Source organism: Podarcis liolepis (assembly GCF_965112155.1).
Source record: "Podarcis liolepis genome assembly, chromosome: 14".
In the NCBI taxonomy this organism is placed as follows: Eukaryota; Metazoa; Chordata; class Lepidosauria; order Squamata; family Lacertidae; genus Podarcis; species Podarcis liolepis.
The window spans coordinates 16028916-16052886 of NC_139569.1; the positions used below are offsets into that span (position 1 = coordinate 16028916).

General features: G+C 42.3%; 1 protein-coding gene across 3 annotated transcripts in view; it reads right to left on the reverse strand.

Moving 5' to 3' along the window:
* GSPT1 (G1 to S phase transition 1) overlaps positions 1 to 23971 on the reverse strand; it is a 35856-nt gene that overhangs the window by 2131 nt on the left and 9754 nt on the right. For 2 of the 3 annotated variants that reach the window (XM_083474304.1, XM_083474302.1), the window contains exons 2-14: positions 16944 to 16991; positions 16735 to 16776; positions 14710 to 14937; positions 13086 to 13119; positions 12294 to 12371; positions 11416 to 11596; positions 10557 to 10711; positions 8447 to 8587; positions 7166 to 7259; positions 5688 to 5768; positions 2299 to 2472; positions 1859 to 1948; positions 892 to 1060 (exon numbers count right to left, since the gene is read on the reverse strand). In XM_083474304.1, the coding sequence (XP_083330430.1) occupies positions 892 to 1060; positions 1859 to 1948; positions 2299 to 2472; positions 5688 to 5768; positions 7166 to 7259; positions 8447 to 8587; positions 10557 to 10711; positions 11416 to 11596; positions 12294 to 12371; positions 13086 to 13119; positions 14710 to 14937; positions 16735 to 16756 (1447 nt within the window). In that variant the 5' untranslated portion in view covers positions 16757 to 16776; positions 16944 to 16991. The remainder of the gene's footprint in view (positions 1 to 891; positions 1061 to 1858; positions 1949 to 2298; positions 2473 to 5687; positions 5769 to 7165; positions 7260 to 8446; positions 8588 to 10556; positions 10712 to 11415; positions 11597 to 12293; positions 12372 to 13085; positions 13120 to 14709; positions 14938 to 16734; positions 16777 to 16943; positions 16992 to 23971) is intronic. The other variant, XM_083474303.1, reaches the window with a different exon arrangement.

Below are 23971 nucleotides of genomic sequence, written 5' to 3' on the forward strand. Positions count from 1 at the left end.
GAATAAGCCACAGTTATTTTGCTTGTCAGAACCTGGTTTGTTCAACAAACCATGACAGAAAGAAACCATTTAGTGCTGCATATGAATGTAGATAGTGCTACCTCAATCTACACACTAGTTTTTGCAGGGAAGCTTATGCTCTTCTTAATGAACTGTAATAAAATCTTCCTTCCCAACAATGGAAATGGATACAGGGCTTCTGATTTTTTTTTTTTTTGTACCAGAGAATCTGCATTTCAGCCCAAACCAATTTGCTCCCCCTAAATTCTATGCCAATTTTGACATTCCTCTGGATATTTACTAAAGTTCAATTGATTTTCAACAGCTGACATGCAGTGCTGTTTATATGTGACAGTCAGCAGTTTGAGATACAGTGGTGCCTCGAGTTACATACGCTTTAGGCTACATACGCTTCAGGTTACAGACTCTGCTAACCCAGAAATAGTACCTCGGGTTAAGAACTTTGCTTCAGGATGAGAACAGAAATCGTGCAGCGGCAGCGCAGCAGCAGCAGGAGGCCCCATTTGCTAAAGTGGTGCTTCAGGTTAAGAACAGTTTCAGGTTAAGTACGGACCTCCGGAACCAATTAAATACTTAACCCGAGGTACCACTGTATCATCTTCCAGCCTTCCTCGCCCTGGTGCCCCTGCAGATGTTTTGGATTACAGCTTTCAGCATCCTGACCACTGGCCTGTTTGGCCAAGCCTCACAGGACTTGTAGTCCAAACATCTGGAAGGCACCAGAGTGGGGAAGGCTGTCATATACGTGCCTTCCAGAATTAAAGCTGGCAGAAGCCGATACATCCAAAGCATGGAATTTTATTTTCTATGATTCAGCAACACAAAGTAAAAACAAAAACAAAAAACCAAGCCATTTTCAAATCCTCTTACCCTCATCTCTTAAGGTGAATCGACCCATCTGAGGGAAGTCTTTGAATGTCTCAAGGCAGATAGTTCCTGCCGTCCTTAAACGGGCAATACATACTTGATCTTGTTTAACAAAACGGGGCCGTGTCTTGCTTTTCTCTCCTGATTTTTTGTCTACCAGACAGATTAAGGCCTACAGAAGGAAAGAGAAAAGATATAAAACACAGGCTCTCTTTTTCCAACAGAAGCCCCAGTCCTTTAATAGCTGTTTATGAGGTGTCCAGCAGGAAAAACCACAACAGTTTCATTGTTATTTGGTTCTTCCCCACCCCCTTAAGCTGAAATAAAGCCTCTCTCAAAAGAAGCTCAAGACCTCAAAAGAAGTACAGGAAGAACGATAGGTTGTATCCAATGCTAGTACAATTCAGAGCAGACCCACTTAAATTAATAAGCATGGCTAACTTAGGTCCATTAATTTTAATGGGTGTACTTAGAGTATAACTTAGGTGGATGTACCACTATATATTCCTTTCACAAGTAGTTTTACCCTGTTACTTCACCTGATATACTTTCAATATTCTTAGTAAAATACGTTTCAAAACATAATGATTTTGAATTACACGAATGCACTGGGCTATTAAATCAGGCATGCCCAAAGTCCGTTTCGGGGGTCTAATCTGGCCCGCCGATCAATTTAATCCAGCCTCTGCGGCAGTTTATTTCCTAAAAAAGGCTTAACAACTTTGGTCGGCCTTCACTTCATCAAATCTGGCCCTCTTTGAAAAAAGTTTGGACACCATTTGGACTGCATTAAGCCATAGGTCATTACAACATGATGCTGAGACCATCAAATGGTGGCAGTGGGAGATTACTAAATACACAGCAAAAACAGAGACAAAAAAACCCATCTGCACAATTAATAGACACTTCACTGAAACCTTTTGCCACCATTGTGTATCTTTTAATCTAAGAAGATGAGAGCAATACTCACTGTGATCTCAACTTCTTCAATACAGGTATGAATATGCAGCACCGCATTGTAACCTGGGCAGATGATGGATTTATGCTCAATTATCACTATCTGTAATCAATAAGAATAACTAAGTAAACATAATGTAGAAAAACACCAATTTCTTATGGATATTGGGCAGTAATTCCCTCATCTCTCTTTTCCTCTGGAGGAAGATATTGCTTGAAGCAGAAATATACGCTAGGACAATTAACTAACTTGCAAGCAAACAGAATTATTTTCTAGAAGGTGAAGACTTTGAAATCAAAGGATTAATAATTTAATTCGCACATTGATACCACTGATTTCTGAACAAGATTTAATTGCTGATATACCCTCAACCTATGCATATCTGAATCAACCAACTCTAGTATTATTCATTTATCGGTTGAAAATCAATCATGGTTTTCCAACAAACATACCTGAGCATCAAAAGTGCGTCCTGAATGACACAGGTTATTAAGATCACAGAGTATAAACCCTGGGAGGATCTCCTCCTCTTCAATTCCTTTCAGTCGAATCTTCAGATTTTCACCTGGAGCTACTGATTCAGTTTCTACATCATCGGAAAGGATCCCAAGGACTTCCACATTATGCTTCAAGAAAGCAACGTTAAGGCTTTAAAATGTTTTTATTTATTCATCAAACAAAATTTATATAACACTTGGTTGCAAAAAGCCAGATAAACATATAAACCATTTACAGCAACATAAAATTAAACATTAGAATTGATAAAAACAGTTATCAGGAGCAGGTCGGCAATAAAACACCCACTGTCAGTGAAGTTAACGTTTTTCAAATAAACCAAAACAGCACAGGCCTAGTGATCCCAGCAACTCTTCCCAATAGGTCTTGCCCCAATGAGGCAGTAAAGTCCCCACCTTCTCATAGCTGCCTAAGGTGGAATCCACACACATATATAAAACGTTCTGAAAATGCTTTTTTAAAAAGCATTTTAAAAAAATACATTGAATTTTCCATAAGGCTCAGCATCACCATCTAGTGTCATATTGTATGTTGCACTTAAAACAATTAAAACCTTTTATTTGCAGCTCGCAAACTCCTTGCCAGAGTTTTTTCCAAGCCACCTGAGACTTCTCTGTCTTTGCTCCACGCTCTTCATATCTCTTCTGGTTCTGGGAGATCAGGAGGCAGGGGAGCTGGCTTTTATATTGTGTAGTTAACTCCTCCCCCCCTTTAAAAAAAGTTTTATATATTTGTACATTTGTACAAAAATACTTTTAAAAGTTTCCTTTTCTATAATGCAGTATGTATTCATTGCCCTGTTATTCAATTTTTATATATATAAAAAAACCCTTCATTAAAAGTATATTTTAAAAAGTCTAACACAGAACCCCACATAGTGGGATCACAAACCACCAGAGTATGCCGGCCTATTGATGAACACACACAAATAAACTGATGGGCATTCTGCAGAGAACATTCATGTTTGCTTATGCTCAAGGCAAGCAGATTTAATTCTGCTGCTCCAGAGTTACTGGTGAAGTAACTGAATGCAATAGCCAGGAAGTCACTAAATATTTGCAGTCAGCAGAACATTTAAGGCAAAACTATCATATCCTCTTCTCCCTGGCCTTTTGAAAAAGCCAAATACTGTTACAGAAGAAAGTGATTTGGGAGTGAATCACATAATACAGGGTGCCACTTTCCAAACATCTTCACTTGCAAGCTAGTCAAACTTTCCTTGCTCCAGACCACTCTAGCAATTTGCAACATTTCTCCCTCCCCCCAAAGTTGCTTACAATAATTTAAATACATGAGGCTGTATCCATTGCTAGTTTTACTCAGAAGACCCACTGAAATTAATGAACATGATTTATGTAGGTCCATTAATTTTCAAAGGTCTGCTCTGAGGAAAACTCCATTGGATACAAGGAAGGGCTTGGTAAAACTAAACTATCAAATCCAGAAACAAAAAAAACCCTAAACAAAACAGTGCTTCCCCAACACATCTACTTTGCTCATCCTCTACCCTTTATAGGTAAAGGGACCCCTGACCATTAGGTCCAGTCGTGGCCGACTCTGGGGTTGCGGCGCTCATCTCGCTTTATTGGCCGAGGGAGCCGGCGTACAGCTTCCGGGTCATGTGGCCAGCATGACTAAGCCGCTTCTGGCAAACCAGAGCAGCACACGGAAACGCCGTTTACCTTCCCGCCGGAGCGGTACCTATTTATCTACTTGCACTTTGACGTGCTTTCGAACTGCTAGGTTGGCAGGAGCAGGGACCGAGCAACGGGAGCTCACCCCGTCGCGGGGATTCGAACTGCCGGCCTTCTGATCGGCAAGTCCTAGGCTCTGTGGTTTAACCCACAGCGCCACCCGCATCCCTTCTACCCTTTATACCTCACACCAAAGGATCCTCTCCTCTCTCCCAGAAGGCTCCTCTATTAGCAGAAACTTCACTTCCCTCTGCCTCTCCAACACAATGACTATTAACTTAATCTTGCTATTTGGTAAGGCTAGAAACACATTTAAAATTTGTATTTTGAACGTTACCCCCCCCAAAAAATCCCAGCCTCTGTTTTGCTGATGACTGGAGTCATGAAGGTAAGCAGAGAAAACTGGGTGTTGGTTATTTATATCTCTTGGAACCAGATGCCCCACGCTCAGATTTCAGACACAACATGAAACCAATACAAGGTTGTGAAACAAGGCAACTTGTTTGGAGGAGTATTTCTGAGAAACACCTGTTTTGAAAGGAGCCAACTCATGCCAAAATCAGATAAACCTGATGGTTTGTAGCAGCTTGTAGCAGGGACTTGGAGTTCTTAACATATAGCTTTTAACTTTCCATTGATCTGTTAATAATGAACAGGGTTCACATAAAGTATGCAAGGCAGAATAAGCTGGGTTTCAAAAGTTGCTCCAACAGATACAGAATTCAGAACCACAAGGTATGAATTTTACATGGGTGCGTGAGACCCAAGCTCTGGAAAGCTTCCAGGAAAAGAAGTGCAACAGTGGAATTTTCTGCCTTAAAGACGGAAGAGATTGGTGGTTTAGGATGACTTGTTCTCTACTTTTTCTAAGCAACCTTTTTTAAAAACGGAAAATCTGAAATGTTTTAGGCTACCTAGCACAGATAAGATATTTGAGCTGAAACTTAGCGAGCCTATGCATAAAAAGTAGCCACAGCGTACACTCAACACTAAAGGACAGCATATTTCAAGCAGCTCAAGAGCTTGTCTGCGTTGGTGGCAAGAGGATTTTAAATGCTGTGTGTGTGTGTGTGTGTGTGTGTGTGTGTGTGTACGCACTGGGTGCAATTTTCTTTTTTTTGGGGGGGGGAGAGGCAGATGAGGTAAATCTGCTTCCCTTAAGAAATTAGGGTTTCAAGGGTATAGCAGAAGGTTTAACCTCTTGTGTCTGTGATAGTACTCATTCACTTTTTCTAATCAAGTCAATGGCTGCCATCCACTCTTATGGGTTGGGGAGTGGGAACAGCAGTAAGCTCTGCTTGTGGAGACATTGTTGCCTATGAGCCAAACATGAGCCTTCTGCCGATTATCTCCCACGCTGCAATGTATATCCCCTGCATAGAATCCCTGGCCACCCCTGACTAGGATCCTGCTAATTGCAACTAAAAAAAAAGCAGCACATGTTTCAGAGTTCCTCAAACTAAAACTAGGCTGATCATGTGCATATTTCTGCTTATTAGTGCCTAAGCAGACTAAGCCTTCTCAAGAGCAGAAAAGAAACCTCACAGGGGAATGCCGATTTTCAACCTCAGAATTATTCTGTAGGCTTAACACTAGAAAGTTAAGCTTCTTAAGAGGAAAACGTGCCGTACCTTGTTTGGCATCATCACAAGCTGCTGTCCTTTGCAGATAGAGCCTGATTCCAGCTTTCCCAGAACTACCGTGCCCATATCCTTCAACATGGAAAGAAAGGTTGTTTTTTAAATCAGCAAAATAGAGCCTACTGCGCTTTACGAAAGAGAACATCTGGCATAGGGCTAAGGAATTTCAATCAAAGCAGTAAAATATTGGGAGTAACCGCTAGTTAACGGTATGCTCACATCTACATGTTATCACCCTTATATTTAAGATCACACGAGAGCACATCCTTATCACCAGCAACTGCACCTTGTTAGGTGGCCACACCGACACTCTGAGGATAGGGTAGGGTGCAAAGACAAATCTTAATACTTAGGGGAGGGGATAGATCTATTCAGGGCTGAGGTTTAGGAATGCTAAATTTCAACTGGTTTAGCTGAATTTTAACTGGGTTACTCGTTTTTGTGAGACCTTCAGGACCTGGTGGATTTAAACAGGTAAGCATGACATACTACCAACTCAGCTGTGGAATTTATCAAGTCTACCATAGACTAATGAAAGTCCTGCAACTATGATGCCAGTTAAATGCACTGGATTGGATTCCAAAGGCTCCCATCCCTCATTCAAGGGGGACTCCCTTTGACAGAGGAAGAAAATCTTTGTATCCATGTGTAAGCAACTCTCAGGCAGTGATACTGTCCAATTTTCAGTAGACACTTAAGACAAAGCTATGCCATTTTTAGTCCCACTGATACCAATGGGGAAAGTTTAATGTTTAAAATTCTGCTTAATTCTCTCATTCAAGTGAATGGGACTCAGTACTCAGTGCTTGCTGAATAATGTGACACATGCATTTCAGTTCATCTCAATCTTTTCATTCTGAGAAAATTACACATATTGCTGTGACATTACATTTACAGAAAATGGAACCAGAAGAGTGCATTAAGGGTGCACGCACACACACTCCAGTTCAGTCACAGAATAACAAAGTCTTCAGCTTGAGAACTATAGGTTGCATGTTTTAATAATTCCATTGACTGCAGGGAAATGTTCTGAAATATTACGACGAGTTGTATTCAATGTTGCGCTAGAGAGATCATTTAGTGAGTGCAAATTATCTCTCCTCTCCTCTCCCTGCACATTCTTCTAGGGCTTCTCTCCCAGATCTGAGGAGGGCCCGGGGGTGTAAAAGGGGGAAGTTCTATCACGCTAGTGGAAAACTTTGTGCTAGCGCAATGCGTCAGCTGAATATGGCCCTATGTTCTTAACACTCCCAACAGTCATATGTCACCAAAACAGGTTAAGGTACAGTACCTAGATAATAGAAGAACAATTCAATTGCATTTTGCACATTTTAGTCCAATGACAGGCTTCGGATTAACATATTTGGGGGGGAAAAGGAAGCAGCCATGAGACACAGCCAACTATAAATGAGAAACTGAGCAACTAAAGCAATTGTGTCATATCTTCAAGGTAGCTGTTATTTGGGTACCTTATATTTATCAACAATTGGCAGCCTGATTGGTCCATCAACCGGTCTGTTGAAATTTGGCAAGTTATCCAGATATGGAATAAACGGTAGCCCACTGAAAAAGAGAGGAGGGAAAATAATGTCATGCAAATCCATGGTATGTCTTTGTCTTGTTTAAGATTCTGACCTATAATGGTTCTTGGAGACAGTTAACTTCTGATACAGTAACATTATTCATGAGATGAATATACCTGCATCACATTCATGAATTACCAACTTTTAAAGCCACTGTATAAGCGTAAATTCTACCAAATCTAATATAAAGTTATTTTCCCTACCATCATAAAGACATTTAAATATTCCTAGGAACTGTACAAAGGTTAGAAGACTGTAAGAATTCTCGCTTGCCATCTTAACTGAGGCAACAAAAAATACAGACAGGTGCCCTAGCTTTGATAATGGTTCATTTGAAAATGTAGCTTCAAAAATAGTTCAAAGCTACCAACCTACCAGCAGTGCTTAAGTTTTAACCTGGAACAAATCTGCAGACAATCAACTTTTAACAGAAAGGATTTGCAGAAGGGCTATTTGAGCAGCCACTTGCCTTGTGATCACATCAGTACTGGCCTGATCACTTTTCTTCAAGCACACAAAACAAAATCAGCTCACAAACTGGGGTGTCTCTTAAGTAGTCTGGAGCACTCTCCCCACCTCAGTGCTCTAGGCAATCACTAAGAGGCTGGCCAATGGCAACCTTCCCATGGGCCTGCTCTCCCCAACACTCTGAACGACTACCTGGGCCTAAGTTGAAACTGCCTGTTTCAGAAAGTTTCCTCTTGACCCAGATTGGAAGTGTGCTGTGACAGACACCAACAGGTCTATCAGGCTTGCTCTCGTCAATAATGATGATGAAATAACAACAACAACAACAACCCAGCCAGCCACTCTGGGCAGCTTCCAACATAATATAAAAACACAGTGAGATATCAAACATTTAAAACTTCCTGATACAGGACAGCCTTCAGATGTCTTTGGAAAGTTGTGTAGTTTAGGGCAGGTGCTTGAAACTCACTTGTTCAGGCAGGCCTTTTACGGTTAATGGTGGTGGCTGCACTGAAGTGTGAAACTATTTTGATTCTCTGCTGCTATGTGGGTCAGTAACAGCTATTTTGATTAAGACTACTTAAATATGATTTTACAGGGGTTTATGACATGTGGCATTTTGCATTTGCTGCTTTGGATCTAGCTCTCCACAGAAAAGCAGGGCATTACATTAAATAAAATAAAGATAAAGATACATACATATACCAAGGACAGAAGTCCGATTGTTCCTTGAGGTTTGCTCCAGTCAATCCAGAGCAGGGCATGAAGTGAATATCTTTTTTCGGATTGAAGCCAACTTTCTTCAAGAATGGCACCAATTTCTCTTTACATTCCTCATACCTGAAAGTTTCACCCAACAGAAGAAAAACCTTAACAGACTTTGGATGGTCTTGGAACAGCTATGTCAAAGGTGCTAGGGTGAGAGACTGGGGCCAGGAGTTGTGTGATACTGCCAGTTTCTCTTTACATTTCACCTTGCAATGCTTTCTTGATTGATCTGAGCTTGAATCAAGTTCAAGTGAACATCTTTCCCAAATAGCAGACCTCTAAAACCACCTGCCTTTATCCAGAAACTTTGATGGAGCTGTTTATCTGCCAACAATCATAGGCACCAATGTAGAAGGGAGGCTATAGAGAGCAGGGGTGGGCAGACTTGTTAGATTTGCTTTGTATTAGAATCTGAAAATCTACCAGCAAGAGCCAGATGGAAGAGACACATGCCAAATGAAAGAAGTGGGTGTCTCTATGTACATTTTGATCCTAGGATTCATTTTCAGCACCAGAACTCAACTGAGCTCATGGTTCTTTCATACAAAAGCCCACTCCTGGTTATCCTTTCTTCATTATAGTGGGCTAATGGAAAGGGGAGTGGGGCAAAAGGTCCCTTTTTGTCGTTGTTATTGTTAAGCAACTGGGAGCCACAAATCCTTGCCAATCTACTGTAAATTTCGCAGGTATCTTTGCCTTCCTCTACTATAAGGGATAGTCCTTGTATAAGCAGGTTTAGAGGTTTGTGGGAATCAAGGAGAATGACATTGTGGTAGCCCTTGTAAGACTGTACTGTGTCAGAATGCACATGGGTGAATCAGGCAGCATTCTTTGCAAAGCACAGGCTTAGTATGTAAGGGGGAGATGTGAATTAGCAACTGCTCACTTATACAGTGGTACCTCGGGTTAAGAACTTAATTCGTTCTGGAGGTCTGTTCTTAACCTGAAGCACCACTTTAGCTAATGGGGCCTCCTGCTGCCGCCGGAGCATGATTTCTGTTCTCATCCTGAAGCAAAGTTTTTAACCGAGGTACTATTTCTGGGTTGGTGGAGTCTGTAACCTGAAGCGTATGTAACCTGAAGCGTCTGTAACCCGAGGTACCACTGTACTAGGTCAGACTATTCATCCAGCTAGCTCAGCAGTGACAGTAGGTGCCCAGTCTCTCATCTCAGACAAAGACAGGGGTCTTCCCCCATTACTTACTACCTGAACCTTTAAAGGGGATGACAGGAACAAAATATAGGACCCCTGAGCTATTAAGGTAAAAGGTAAAGGACCCCTGGACAGTTTGGTCCAGTCAAAGTCAACTATGGGGTTGCGGCACTCATCTCGCTTTCAGGCTGAGGGAGCCAGTGTTTGTCCACAGACAGCTTTCTTGGTCATGTGGCCAGCATGACTAAACTGCTACTGGCGCACGGAGGACCATGACAAGTGCCATGAGCTATTATAGCCCTTTCTACAATATTCAAGGAAATATACAGTATTTAAACTTATTGCGAAGGCAAAAATGACAGCATGAAAACTTCCTTGAGCATCAGTGGACCTCCTGAAATAAGCTCCTATAGAAAACAGCCAGAGATGGGCTCTTCATCATGTCTAATTTGAGGGATTATTCCAAATTCTAGGGGCCATTCCAGTGACGTCCTTGCTGTCCCCATTCTAACTAACTACTGTGAGGGCATATAAAAGAGGGCTTGATGATCCGACTGCTTGATGATCTGATTGCCACATGAATACTAAGGTAGTAGAGCCACATGCAGGAATTTTAGTTATGGGTCAACAGGGCTTGTGTGAAAAAGAGTCCTGTATTTCTGCAGCACGCATTTTAGTCATGTAATGGGAGTGATCTTGCACCCCAATGTCAACATTTAATCTTCCTTGTAGCTCTGGAATAACTCCACCTGGGTTTCCAGAATTTAGGACAACAGGTTATATTAGGCTGGAGAAGACCAATCCCATTTCTAATACAAAAAGATAACATACACACTGTAGATAAAACACGTAAAAACAAAACAAGAATTTAACAAGAGTTCTACTCACCTTTCATTGCTCCAGTTCACAGTTGGATCATCCATTTTATTAATAAGAACTATTAAATGTTTTACGCCTGCAGTTTTCGCTAACATGGCATGCTCTCTCGTTTGTCCCCCTTTCTCAAAACCAGTTTCAAACTCTCCTTTCCTTGCAGAGATAACCTAGTTGGAAGGGAGATAAATCACCAATGTTTGAATTATTAGGGCTATAGCTCAATTCCTTGCTCTTCTCCAGTTAGAATTAAGAACTGTCAGAGATTTTAGGCCTTGCAAGGTGACCTATGTTGAGGATTGCTCCTTTAAGTCAACTGTTCAAATAATCTCAAGACTACAATTTTTATATAAAAAGCCATTATCTTACAACTACTAATTCCTTAGGAACGGGGATGTGGAACCTCAGGTTCAGGGGCCAAATGTGGCCCTCCAGGCCTTGATGTGTGGCCCTCGAAACTTTACACAAGCCTCACCATTCATTGTCCCTGCTTTCCACTCCAAATGTTTTTGTATGGTTAGAAGGTGTCCCTGAGAACTCTACTAATGGCTCTTTCTCGTCCAGATGGAGGATCGAGATGGGTCTGCAAACAAGTGTAGGAAGTTGTCTACTATACTAAAAATTAAATTTGTTGCTCCATTCAATTTTGCCTCTACACCCACCCTGGCACTGGCATGTGACTCCAGGCTGAAAAAGGTTCCATACCCCTGCCTTAGTTGATGCATACACAGAGTAAAAAATGAAATAAAATGAGACCATGAGACAGGTCACTACAGCTGCAAGAAACGTACATCAGTAAAAAACAGTAACAGGTCATCAGCTAAACATCTGCCAAGGGCTCCTTAACGCAGAGAGGGACTGAATGATTTCTTACCAAGACAGCTAGATCAGCTTGAGAAGCACCACCAATCATATTTGGGACAAAGCTCTTATGCCCTGGAGCATCTAAAATTGTGAAGTGTTTCTTCTCCGTTTCGAAATAGGCACGGCCCACTTCCACTGTTTTACCTTTGTCTCTTTCTTCCTGGTTTGTGTCCAAGGCCCAGGAGAGGTACCTACAGGGAGAGGGAAAAGTGTGATCACACTAGCACTGTGCGGCTCAATGGTTCTCAAAAGCCATCTAGGCACAAAAAAATGTATCTGAACATCCCCAGGAACTCGCAAGAACTGGGCAAGGCAGCTGACTGTGCTTTCAAAGCCCAGCATTCTAGCATGCAATTGAAGTAAAGGAGAGCATATCTAGAAAATGTGTACCGACTGCCTTGCTAGCCATCTTCAGGAGAAGAAAAGGTTAGGAAGTAACCCCTACATAAACCCAGAGTGGAGTCCCTAAGGAAGCTGGATGGCAGCTAGATGGCATCTTGTACGCTTCCTTCAGGCAACTCCTGCAGCCAAGCTGGTGCAAATGTATTGCTTTCCTTTCCTTTGGACCACATCAGTGAGGCTGAGAGGGGAGGTCCTGTCGTCTGGGCAAGCCAGGACCTCCATATACACTGCCCAGGCTTGTGCCCTAGAGATGTCACTTCAGTGCTGCAAATGCAGCAAAGTTACTCTGAGTAGACTAACAATGGCTGCAACCCATCAACTACGACAGGTAACAGAGGCTCCTCCTCACTCAGCCCCTAAGCTGGTATTCTCTTAAGTCAGAACCTGCTCTCCCGGAACTTTATCTATTTCTTGCCAAAGAGAGAGGGGAAAAACAATCCACACAGGTTAAAGCATGTTCATCATAAGATGTAGGGGGTTTCATACCAGGTTTCTCTGTTTTTTTCTTTAGCTTCTCTTTCATATTTTTCAAGTGTTCTTTTATCAACCATGCCTGTCAAGTACCTAGAAAAAAATAGATTCGTATGTTGTTTAGAATGTAGAAGCTGCCTGCAGAAAGCAGCTTTATTTTTAAGGAGATAGAATGAGGTGGTAAATAAACCATCAGAAAGGTAAATAAGCCATCCATACAGCTCACTGCTTCATTGGCATACACAGCAGCATATAAAGATAGCCAATCCACAGAAAATAGTTAAGACAAGCTGTTTGGGGACTACAATTCCCATCATCCCTGATCATTGGTTCTGCTAGACAGGAATGGGAGTTACAGTCCAATAACAGCTGGAAACCCAAGTATGGGAAAACCCGGACTACAGTGCTGCATGAGAAGCAGGTTTTGATCAAACATTTACATTGAGAAACAGCATTTAGTATGGGCATATGACAATTTTGTAATCTGTATCAGGACTGGGGAAACCTGTGGCTCTCTGGATGTTGCTGGACTCCAACTTCCATCATCTCTATTGGTCATGCTGGCTGAGGCTGATGGGAGATGGAGTCCAGTAACATCTGGAAGGCCTCATGTTCACCATCCTGGTCTAAACTGTAGAACTACAGGAAAGGTTAGGAAAGTGTCTATGGGCATTTACAATAGACTTCACAATAGAAAGAAAACAATTGGAAAGAGATTCAGACTGATGCTGCACTGCAGGTAAGTCTACGTCAACAAAAGCAATCAAGCACAAACGTTTCAAAGATTTGATAAATTAAGCTGCTTACATTATTTGTCCTCCAATTGTTGATTTGCCAGCATCTAGCCAAAAAAATGTAGAGAGCAATTTTTTAAGAAAAATGGATTTTCAAAGTAAGCTTTCCCCAACCACCTAAGCTACTTCTCTCATTCTATTAAAGTGTTGGATTTCCCCATCATGATATTCTTTTGTCTTTCATATTAGTATCACCAATGATGCGGGGTCAAAAATTGTCTGTGGAAATGCTAAGAAAAATCTTCCATTGTTAAAAAAATTCCCTTTTCTAAAAATGCATTGCTTCATAAAATGAACTAGCAACAAAATTAGTGGATCCAATAACGGAGTTTAACTGGGCAGTTAAGGTAAGTTGTTCTGTAAAGGAGGATGTAATGAACATATGAAGGCACACTAAGTGTGCAAATGATTTTGAAAGGATGTGAAGCAAATCATGCCCTTTTCTATTCTCTGTATGCTGCTGCTGCTGTTTTTTGTTTTAAAGTCCACAGCATTAGTTCTAGATGTCAGTGTCCTTAACAAACATTTTATTTATTTTATTCTCCCTGCAAGGAGACTTCTTATTAAGGAGAAAGAGCCCAGACACCACGTCATATGAGCAAGCAGGAATTCTAATTAGCAGTTCCTCCCCCCTCCCTGCTGCATTATGCATTAACCAACCATTATAATTTCAGGTTTATCAGCTTTATGCGTAACTGCAACCAAGTCATTTAATTGACAAGCAATGCATATGCTAGAGCAAGTGTCGGAAAACTTTGGCCCTCAATGTTGTTGAACTACAACTCCCATCAGCCTCAGCAAGCGTGGTCAGTGGCCAGAGATGATGGGAGTTGTAATTCAGCAACATCCGGAGGGCCAAAGGTTCCCTGCATAGCCAGAGGTATTCCTGAATAGCAGGTACCACTGGACCTACCCTTACACACCCACTTGAAAGGATTCAGTAGCAAGCACTGAAAACACTGCTGTCTGAGACTCTAGAGCAGGGGTCGGCAAAGTTTTTGTGGCTTGGGCCGGTTCACGGTCCTGCAGATGCCACTGTGGGCCGGAGTGCGCACATGCACGCACGCGCAAACGCTATTTCTGGCGCTCCTTCCAGCACGGAGGAGGCGTGTGCAGCTTCTCATTGGCTGCAGGAGCTTCCTTGTGGCCCATGGGCCTTAGGTTGCCAACCCCTGCTCTAAAGAGCTGCTTCCAGTCAAAGAAGATAATACTGAGTTAGGTAGGCAGACAACTAGATTATGACAGATTCCTGTGCTTCAGATGTCTACTCAGCAGTAATCGTGAATGAGTCACTCTCTGCTGCACCTATTTGTTTTGGTGAGACACGGAAGAAAGGAAGGCTTGACTATGCACACTATTCTGAACTCTTCCAAGGAGGATAATTATTAGGTTGCCATCCTATAAAATTCTCTGGGACCAAGTCCCACTGAACTTCAAAGAAGACATGCCTAAGCCTGCACTGTCACTAGCAAACTTACTATATTCATTAAACTTTTGCCAACCTGCAATTTTATATAGAATCTAACATTAGCATCTAAAAAGGTATACTCTGAAAGCATTAAAGATGGTCCCCGTAATAAGATCAGGTTAAAAAACATATTATGCACCCACCATCCCTGCGCTTATCAGCAGCTTACCTACATGTCCAATGAATACTACATTTACATGTTCTTTTTTGGGAGCACCTGGTGGTGCCACCATAGATTTAGGTTTTGGTAGTTCCTCTTCCTCCTCCATCATTTCCGGGGTGCCTTCCTCGGTAGGTCCTGCATCTCCAGAAGGTCCACTTGCTAACTCAGGTTCAATAGCTTCTTCTTTGTGATCCCATGATTCTTCAGGGGACATTTCCGTTTCTCCGTTTTCTACTGGAATTTAACAAAGAGTTTATCTGAACAAATGGAAAATTTTCATCTGCTTTCTTTTAGGAGAAAACAAAAGGTTAGCGGTACTTCAAAGGCAGGTATGTTACATCTAAGCAGTTAAAAGTTCTACTGCTGCAAGTTCCATCTTTTCTGATCTTGTTCTGCTGGCTGAGGCTTCTTTTCCAAAAGCTTTGTTCTAAACTGGATGTTACAAGTCATTTTCAAAGCATGCTACAATTCACAGGTATCAGCAGACTATTTTAAGACAATAGAATTTTCAGTTGCAGAACACACACAAAACACGTCAAGATTATACAGTTTTTGAAGAGATTATACAGTTTTTGTATACCTATATTTATTAATTACTACTCAGTTTATGAGGATGACTGAACACTTGGTCCCTTCCTTCCTCATGTTCAAAGTGTTTTAAATATAATAACAGAAATGGAAGGGACCACAAGGGTCATCTAATCCAACCCCATGCAGTGCAAGGATCTTGCCCAACATGGGACTCAAATTTACAAACATGAGATTAAGAGCCTCATGTGCTACCTACTGAGCTAAGTTAAAATTGCCCATGAAAACTGGTCAGTCTACCTAAAGTATGAGACTATTTGAGAATTTGAAGCCCGACATCAATATACTCTTACTTGACATTCCACAATAGAGGTGGGAAGAATACGGGTAGGCAGATTTCAGGTGTTTGAAATCTACTCATAGTGACACCAGGTGACACTATGCTTTGAAATCTTGACTGTTGGGACTTCAAAGTGCAGTAGGAGACTGGATGAAAACCCTTTTGGAAACAGACCTGTGCTGCTCTTTGAATCTTTGGTTTTTGAAGCTTTAAAGAGCAGCTTGGGACTGCTTGCAAAACAAAGGGCTCTGCGCTGTTTGAAAACTCATCAGCTTTTGCAAACAGCCCCGCACTGAGCTTTGGCTGCATGTGCACAGTCAAACCGAGCAGGGTTTTAACCCCTGTTCACCAGCTGATGAGCAGAGTTAAATCCGACTCAGAGTTTGGATATGCACACTCTTCCACAGCAGTGGAATTGGGGTGTACAGTCAGTGAAGAACCAACCCCCTGCCCTGCCCACTAGCTGGCATTGGATTGACAGCATCTGTTGGGTAGGTAGGTAAGGCTTTAAAAGAATGGCCTCACGGGCCTAATTAGACACTCTGGAAGACATAAGATTGGCTTGTGTGCCAGAGGTTCCCCATCCTTCAACAGAGGCAGGGACAAAAGGGTGGCTTGAGGGAGAGTACAACACACTTGGTGGTATTCAAAGTTCTTGCTTCATTCAAGGAAGAGTATGCTCATGGAAGGGGTTATTGTGTGAATGGAAGCTTCTTCTGTTTGCAGAATGAAAACATTAGATACCATTCACTTAAGGAATTAAGGAAAATGCTTGACCACATGCTGATCCCAGAAGGAGTTTGTTTTCCATATGAGATCACAGTCATTTTACACAAGAATTCAGTTGCATTCCCTCTCCTCAACCTGCACTGCTGCTTTTAAAAGTCCAGTTTAAAGTGGAAGAAGCCCTTCTCAATACTATCGTTTAACAAGTGGTAGTCAGAAACCTTTGCACACCAACTTCAAATCACTCAGACCTTTTGGTAGATGCTCAGATCTACCTTCTGCCCACTGGCTTGAAAGATTTTCAAATACAGGTACAAAGGGGCTACACTATGTTCTGTCACAATAAAACAGCAAAGACTCAATTAGCAGTATCTTCAATTAAACAAGTCAAGTGCTATCAAACAGCACTTCTAGCTGTATTACGTAACTGCACTTACCAACTGGTTCTGAGATTTCCATACTGACTGCAGCATTTGACCCTGTTGAAAGAGAATCAAATACAGAATGTTAAATATGTGACGTTAACTCAAGATGCCATGGTTAAACATGTGTTTAGAACACAGCATGTTAGCAAAAGTTTAACAATGTATCCTAAATCACATAATTAGATCCACTTTAGATTTTCCAGCAAACACATGCATATTACCTTCACAAGGTGACGGTTGTTCCTCTTGTGAAGATTCTGCTGATGCCCCTTAAACAAATAAGAAATTCAGCATTGATATAAATACAGAGATAACTGCCTTCAATAAAAGCTCAAGAACCAGAAAAGCCAGCTAATCTGAAGTAGATACAAGGAAAGGGTTCTAGGCTTTTCACCCTACTGTTTTGTCCCCTTCCTATTCCCTGAACCCCTTAAAATTGCACGTGTTGAGACATGCACAAGAATCTGTTCGGTGAGGTTTTTGGGACACTTTGCCCTGTTTTGCATGCGATGCTAACCCATTGTTTAAAGCAGCAGAAAGCCTTGAAATTGTGTGCTCTCTCTCCCCTCTTCCAGCAATGCCACAAGGACATCAAAAGCAACCACTTTTAAATGAACTAAAGTTCCCTGTAACTCTCAAACTCATGGAACTCTGGTTAGCCAGCAGTTTGCTAGTAAGCCAGGATCATAAGCCATGGCTTGACCTTGGCTTGCTCAAACAAGCCATAGATTGAACTAATCAGTCTTGATATGTGGAGTTCTGGTCAATTAAAAAAAACCTTCTGAACATGCTTGGGTGGGGGTCCAAGACCAAGGCTCACTGCTGCTCATTCACGTAATCCTAAAACATGGCTTACTGTTGCCAAATGTGCCCTTTAAAATTTGCCAATTTAAAAACAATCTTTTTTTGCAATGTAGCACACAAAAAGCTATCTATTTGCCTGTATCATCAAATGAATCAGACTCCAGAGGTTGTGATTCTAATGACCCTGTTGTAAGCAGAATCAAAGCACTTTACAAACATGTTGAACTTTGAAGCACCACAGCTGTTAGGAGTAATTTTCCAAGTATCATTACATAGGACAAACATGCAGAAGGGAGATCTGGTGGTTTGTTTCCCAGATTCCCTACTATCTGGTTGATCCAAATACGAATTTGAAATGCTTCTGAAGCCCTCAAATTTCATTTTAATGCATTTGAACTTAGTTAATGTTCACTATGAAAATTATGCATTATTTAAAGCTAGCAAGATCAAATACAGATTAGAATATTCACATAAAAGAAACTAAGTGCCAAAACAGCAAACTGAGAAAAAGAAAATACAAAAATGCACAAAAGCACCAAACTCGGGGAGCAGATTTCCGTAAGCCATAGGTAAAGGTAAAGGAACCTCTGACAATTAAGTCCAGCCGCGAAAGACTCTGCGGTTGCGGCGCTCATCTCGCTTTACAGGCTGAGGGAGCCAGAGTTTGTCCGCAGTTTTCTAGGTCAAGCGGCCAGCATGACTAAACCGCTTCTGGCAAAACCAGAGCAGCGCACGGAAACACTGTTTACCTTCCCGCCAGAGTGGTACCTATTCATCTACTTGCACTGTGTGCTTTCTAACTGCTACGTTGGCAGGAGCTGGGACCGAACAATGGGAGCTCACCCCGTTGCGGGGATTCGAACTGCCGACCTCTCGATCGGCAAACCCAAGTGGCACAGTGGTTTAACCCACAGCATCACCCGTGTCCCTATCCATAAGCCATAACGCCCAGCAAAATATGGTTATATTTGGTACTCACTTACTTTTCACATTTAAAATCTCTTTTGGTGTAGGGTGGGAATCAGATGTGTGCTTGTACACCCCGCTTAGCATTTGGCAGTAATTCAGAATGCTGGCTTACAGCACACCAGTGGATTTGTAAAGTAAACGTACTGTCTGCTCACACTACTACAGGAACCAGACTCTCAGCCACTTTTTTGGTTCTGCTTGCGCTGCAGGCTCCAAAAGAATAGAGCAAAGCAGGCCATGCTGGCAGAAGGCCAATATTACAGGCACGTAGGGTGAATGCAGGTCAGGCAGAGCAGAACACAGAAGATACAAAGGCAACAGCAATACCCTCTTCAGGGCAATAATTAGAAATGCTAGATGACACTGGACAGAGTGTACAGTTGTGCGGGAAGAGGCTGGCACTAATGACATATCCTCCAAGGGTAGTGATGTGAGTTTTCTGGAAAATGCTGCACTGGAAAAAATTCTGGAAATAAAATCTTGATATAAATTGGACTCCAATTCCCACCATCGCTGACAACTGGGTCCTGCTAGCTAGGGATGATGGGAGTTGTAGTAAAAATAAAGAGCTGGAGACCCAAGTTTGGGAAACCCTGCCCTAGAGCCAAGGAATCCAACATAGTGCCTCCAGGTGTTGCTGGACTCCAACTCCCATTATCCATACCATTGGCAATGGTGGCTGAGGCTGATAGAAGTTGGGAGTCCAACAACAGCTGGAGACAAGCGCTTGGCTACCTCTACCCTAGGGAGTGTTCTAATTCAGCATGTTTACTTTACCTTTATTTAGTAAACAAAGCTAATAAAAGTTCCCCACGTTAATTTTATGCCCCAATGCAGCACAAGTATTTCACCTGAAATAGTTGAGGAAGCAAATTAAGGCACACTTAATGTGCTCTAAAGATGCTATTAAGGAGAACCGAACTGGAATATGTGCTTGTAAAAATCTAAATACATTATCATGTACTTCCCTCATTTTGTTCAAGCTTAAGAAAAACAAACAAAAGTACTGAAAACCGTTGGCGCAATAAATTTCAGCAACGCAAAGAACTATATGCAATTTGCTGACTTGCATAGGGACAATCACCTGAAAACATTCATTACAGCTATGAAAACGTCAGGCTTGCCTAATATTCTTCAATAATGCTAATATATTTATGACATTGATCCCCCCCCAATAGTGATAATAAATCCTTGCCTTGGAAATTTGCCCACCCCACATCACTGTCCAAAGGTTTAAACAATTTAGCCAGCAAGTCTTAACACGGTGTGCTACAACAAAATAATGATCAGGAGGCCCACATTTAGAACAGAGGAGAGGGCAGGCTTCCTCCAGAGAATCAACTCTTCCTCCTTTGCAATTTCACGGAGCCAATTATATGGGGGATGGAAGAATGCTCACCTCTTGAGGATCGGATGCTGGTAACAAAAGGGGGAAGTCATGACATCCACCCCCTTATCAAGAACACAAAGAAGCATCCCAATTGCTGCTGCTGGGGAACATAATCCTAGGCCCCATCTACACTATACAGTCAAAACAGTATTGTACCACTTTACCAGTCATGGCTCCCTCTAAAGAATCCTGGGAAGTGTAGTTTATCAAGGGCGCTTAGGAAGCCCCTATTCCCCTCACAGAGCTACAGTTCCCAGACTTCTCTGAGAAAAAGGACTGCTGTCGGATCTCTGAAAATTGCAGCTCTGCGACGGAAATAGGAGTCCCAACAACTCTATACTGCCCAGGATTCTTTGGGGGAAGTCCTGGCCTTCTATGGGTTTGACATTTAGGCAATCCATTTGTCATTTCCTCCCTCATTCTTTGGAAGTCTCTGCAGGTCTAACCATCCAGAGATAGGAGAAAGCAGTAAGAAAGAAAAACCAGCCGGCTTTTCAATTTGTGTCTCACTTTTGCTTCAAGAGCAGTATGCGGCCATGAGAACCACTGTCTTAAAATAAGACAGGGGAGAAGGAAGGAGTTAATGCTACATAATCACTAGGAATGTAAACTGAACGATCTTAGAAATGTCGCAATCCTCTATCATTTGCACAAATGGCAGTGAATTACTAATCCAAAAAATATGTTAGGGACAGGGAACTACTTTAAGTCGCACTGAAGTGGCTGAACACGCCCAGTGGGATTTAACGTTTCCTTTAAAGAGCAGGTGCCCATGTCATACCACTACCTGCTTTTGAGAGTCCCCTGGTTTTCAAGAGTGGTTTACCACATGGCACACTGGTGCTGCTCAAGAACTGCACTTGTGCTTGCAAAACTTTGGATGCAGGCCTATACTTTTAAACATGGAATCTCCTATTCTTGTGCAATTACAGTGGTACCTTGGGTTAAGTACTTAATTCATTCAGGAGGTCCGTTCTTAACCTGAAACTGTTCTTAACCTGAAGCACCACTTTAGCTAATGGGGCCTCCTGCTGCTGCCGTGCTGCCGGAGCACGATTTCTGTTCTCATCCTGAAGCAAAGTTCTTAACCCGAGGTACTATTTCTGGGTTAGCGGAGACTGTAACCTGAAGCGTATGTAACCCGAGGTACCACTGTACTGTAAATATTTATCATTTTTTAAAAAAGATGGAGAGAAAACAGGAAAATTAAACCAGAGTAGAGGTAAAAATCTTACTTCAAGCTTATGATGAGGGGAATGAGACTTTGTGCTGACCATCAGGCAGTGGCTTTTTCCACTTGCCTTGCTCCACCCTCCAGCCTCCATAAGGGAACTGTTTCCAGAGGAAGAACTGTGCGGGGAATGAGATTTTGTGCTGGCCATCAGGCAACGGGTTTTTCCACCTGCCTGGCCCTTGGGGCCCTAGGAGCCTTCAGAACAGAGCTGCTGCCATAGGCATTATGTGTATGTGTCTTTTGATGAACTGAGTAGAAGATTATGAGTCATGGGGTGAGGAGAGTGTGTGTGTGTGTGAATTCAACAGTGCTTCGTTTGGTTTTGGTTGTAAGATTGTAAACGTTAATTTTGTTTTGTGAATTATGAGTGCAGTAATGCTTTGTAAATCTTACATGACTTGTGGTTGTGCTGCTTACCTTATTTTTTTAGTTGTTTTATTAATAGTGTTTTATAGAAGGTGGTTGTTTTACTGATGATTTGTTAATTATTCTATATGATTTATGTTCTAACTGGGATGCTGTACTATGTTATAGTTATTTATTGTATGTAAGCCACTTTGTGAGTGTGGAAAGCAACATAGAAATATAATAAATTTAATTAAATAAATTTAGTAACATACAAAACTATCTAGTTCTAGTTAATCCTTTCTAGTTCAGGATTTAAGTACTCCTTCCAATAGCAACTGCATGATAAAAATAAATAAAAACTGCAGAATGCAGACCAAAACAACTTAAGCCTTTTTTGCAGCCAACTCACATTGCTGACTCATATTCAGTGATGAACTACAAATCCAAAACCTTTTTCACCTGTACTATTGCCAAATCATGTTATCAAGCATCCTATAGCTGTGCATTTGATTTCTACCCATACTCCAAAATGCAGAACTGCTGCACTTAGTTTGGGTTGAGTTTTCCACTCCATCAAGGTTATTTTAGAACTTTATTCTGTTATGGAGTCCCAGCATTAGAATAAGCACAATCCTTACAAGAATCCTTGAAAAGCTCTCAAATTCTTTTAAAATAACATTAAATTTCTAAGGCAGGCAACCCATTGTTTCCCACATTTCTAACTTTTTGGAAAGGCTTTCCTCCTTGCTTAAGTCAGAGAAGTAGTTGTGGTACCCACATGACCCAATTTGCATCATTTTGAATTAATGAAAAGTGTGTGGGGGGGGGGGAGATTTAAGGTACATGTGGTTAGCAGAACTGAATCCTTCCCCCTAGGCCACGGGTTGGCAAACTAAGGTCCACGGGCAGGATCAGGCCCAACTGCCTTCTGGATCTGGCCCATGGACGGTCCAGGAATCGCCGCATTCGTTCCCTCTCCCTCCTTCGGCAGTGCTTTTATCCTCAGGGATGGAGCAATCTTGTTCCACGCCGGGCACCGTCAAGGGTCGGCTCGCCTGCCTGCCCGCCTCAGCAGGGCGGCACTGTGAAAGTGGCGTGACGCTGGCTGCTGCTGTGTTTTCCTCCTGCTCCTCCTCCCTCTCCCTCAGTCCGCCCTTCCTTCCTTCTCCGTGCTCCTTTTCCACACTGCTTCCTCACACGCTTTCTTCATTGCCGCCTGCCTCCTTCATTCCTCCCATGGCATTCAGGTGGGTTATTGCGGTGGCCGCGACTGCCACTTGCGGATTGGCGGGCAGCTCAGTCTTCTTCTCCGCAGTGCCTCTTGGGAAGCAGCATCAGCAGGCGGTGGGTAAAAGCTCCGGTGGCACCCCGGTTCCCCTACCTCCGTCTGTGGCTCCACCGCTGGGGCTGCTGCTTCTGTCTTCACCGGCCAACGCAGCCTCCTACCCCATCATGGCACCTGGCTGGCTGGAGAAGCCCAACTGCGGCTATTGGGATGACAACTGGGACAGGTAAAGCGAAGCATCTTCAGGTCTCTTTGTGGGCGGGTGAAAATCGTTCATTTCCCCCCTCCCAAATATAGTCCGCCCCCCCAAGGTCTGAGGGAGAGTGGACCAGCCCCCTGCTGAAAAAGTTTGCTGACCCCTGCCCTAGGCTGTGCTTTCCTCCTCCAAGCTGCACAAGGAGAAAGAAAACTAAGTAATTCTGGGGAAAGTTCAATATCCCTCACATCCATTCCTAATGTGCTTTAAATCCCTTCTCCATGTGGAAGGCTTGGTATTTTTCCAAGGCCTTTTCAATTTTGACTTCAGTCAGTCCGCTGCTGGACTTTTTGTTTGCTGTGCCATATTATTTGTGTTTTTTGTTTGCGTGTGCTTATTTTATCATCATAAGAATTCTGTTTTTTTAATGTGCATTGTTTATTTATCTATCTTTGCATTGTGAGCCACTTTAGGCACAAATCACTGTGGAAGAGCAAAATATAAATAATAAACTTTACCATAATTGAGTGTGTGTGGGAGACAGAGAGAGGAGAGAACTGTACATAACATATTAGCAAACTCTTTGCCCTAAATATTCCCCTGGAGATTATGCTCAACTATCGTTGTACACTTCAGTTGTGACTGTTACAAAGCCTCCTTTAACTCTGATGACTGCAACAGAAAGCCAAACTTGCTGGACTTTTCCATCTTTTTACAAGGGCAAACTTTGGTACTGCTTTTGGACAACGCCCTATTAGGCTTGTAAACAACTACTGTACTTGCTTGCCTGCCTGAGGCAAGTGAGTATCAGCTCCCTGCAATCTGGCAAGACAACTCAATTTTCCCCATTTCAGACTATCAGTGCATTATATTGTTACCTGCTTTGGGAATTTGGGACTTCAGAAATTCTAAATAAACTACTAACAAACATGGGCAGATAATAAACACACAAATGTGCACTAGTAGCTTTTCAGGTAGGGCTGCACATGTGGTGTCTCTTCTCATAAAAAAGAAACAATTTTT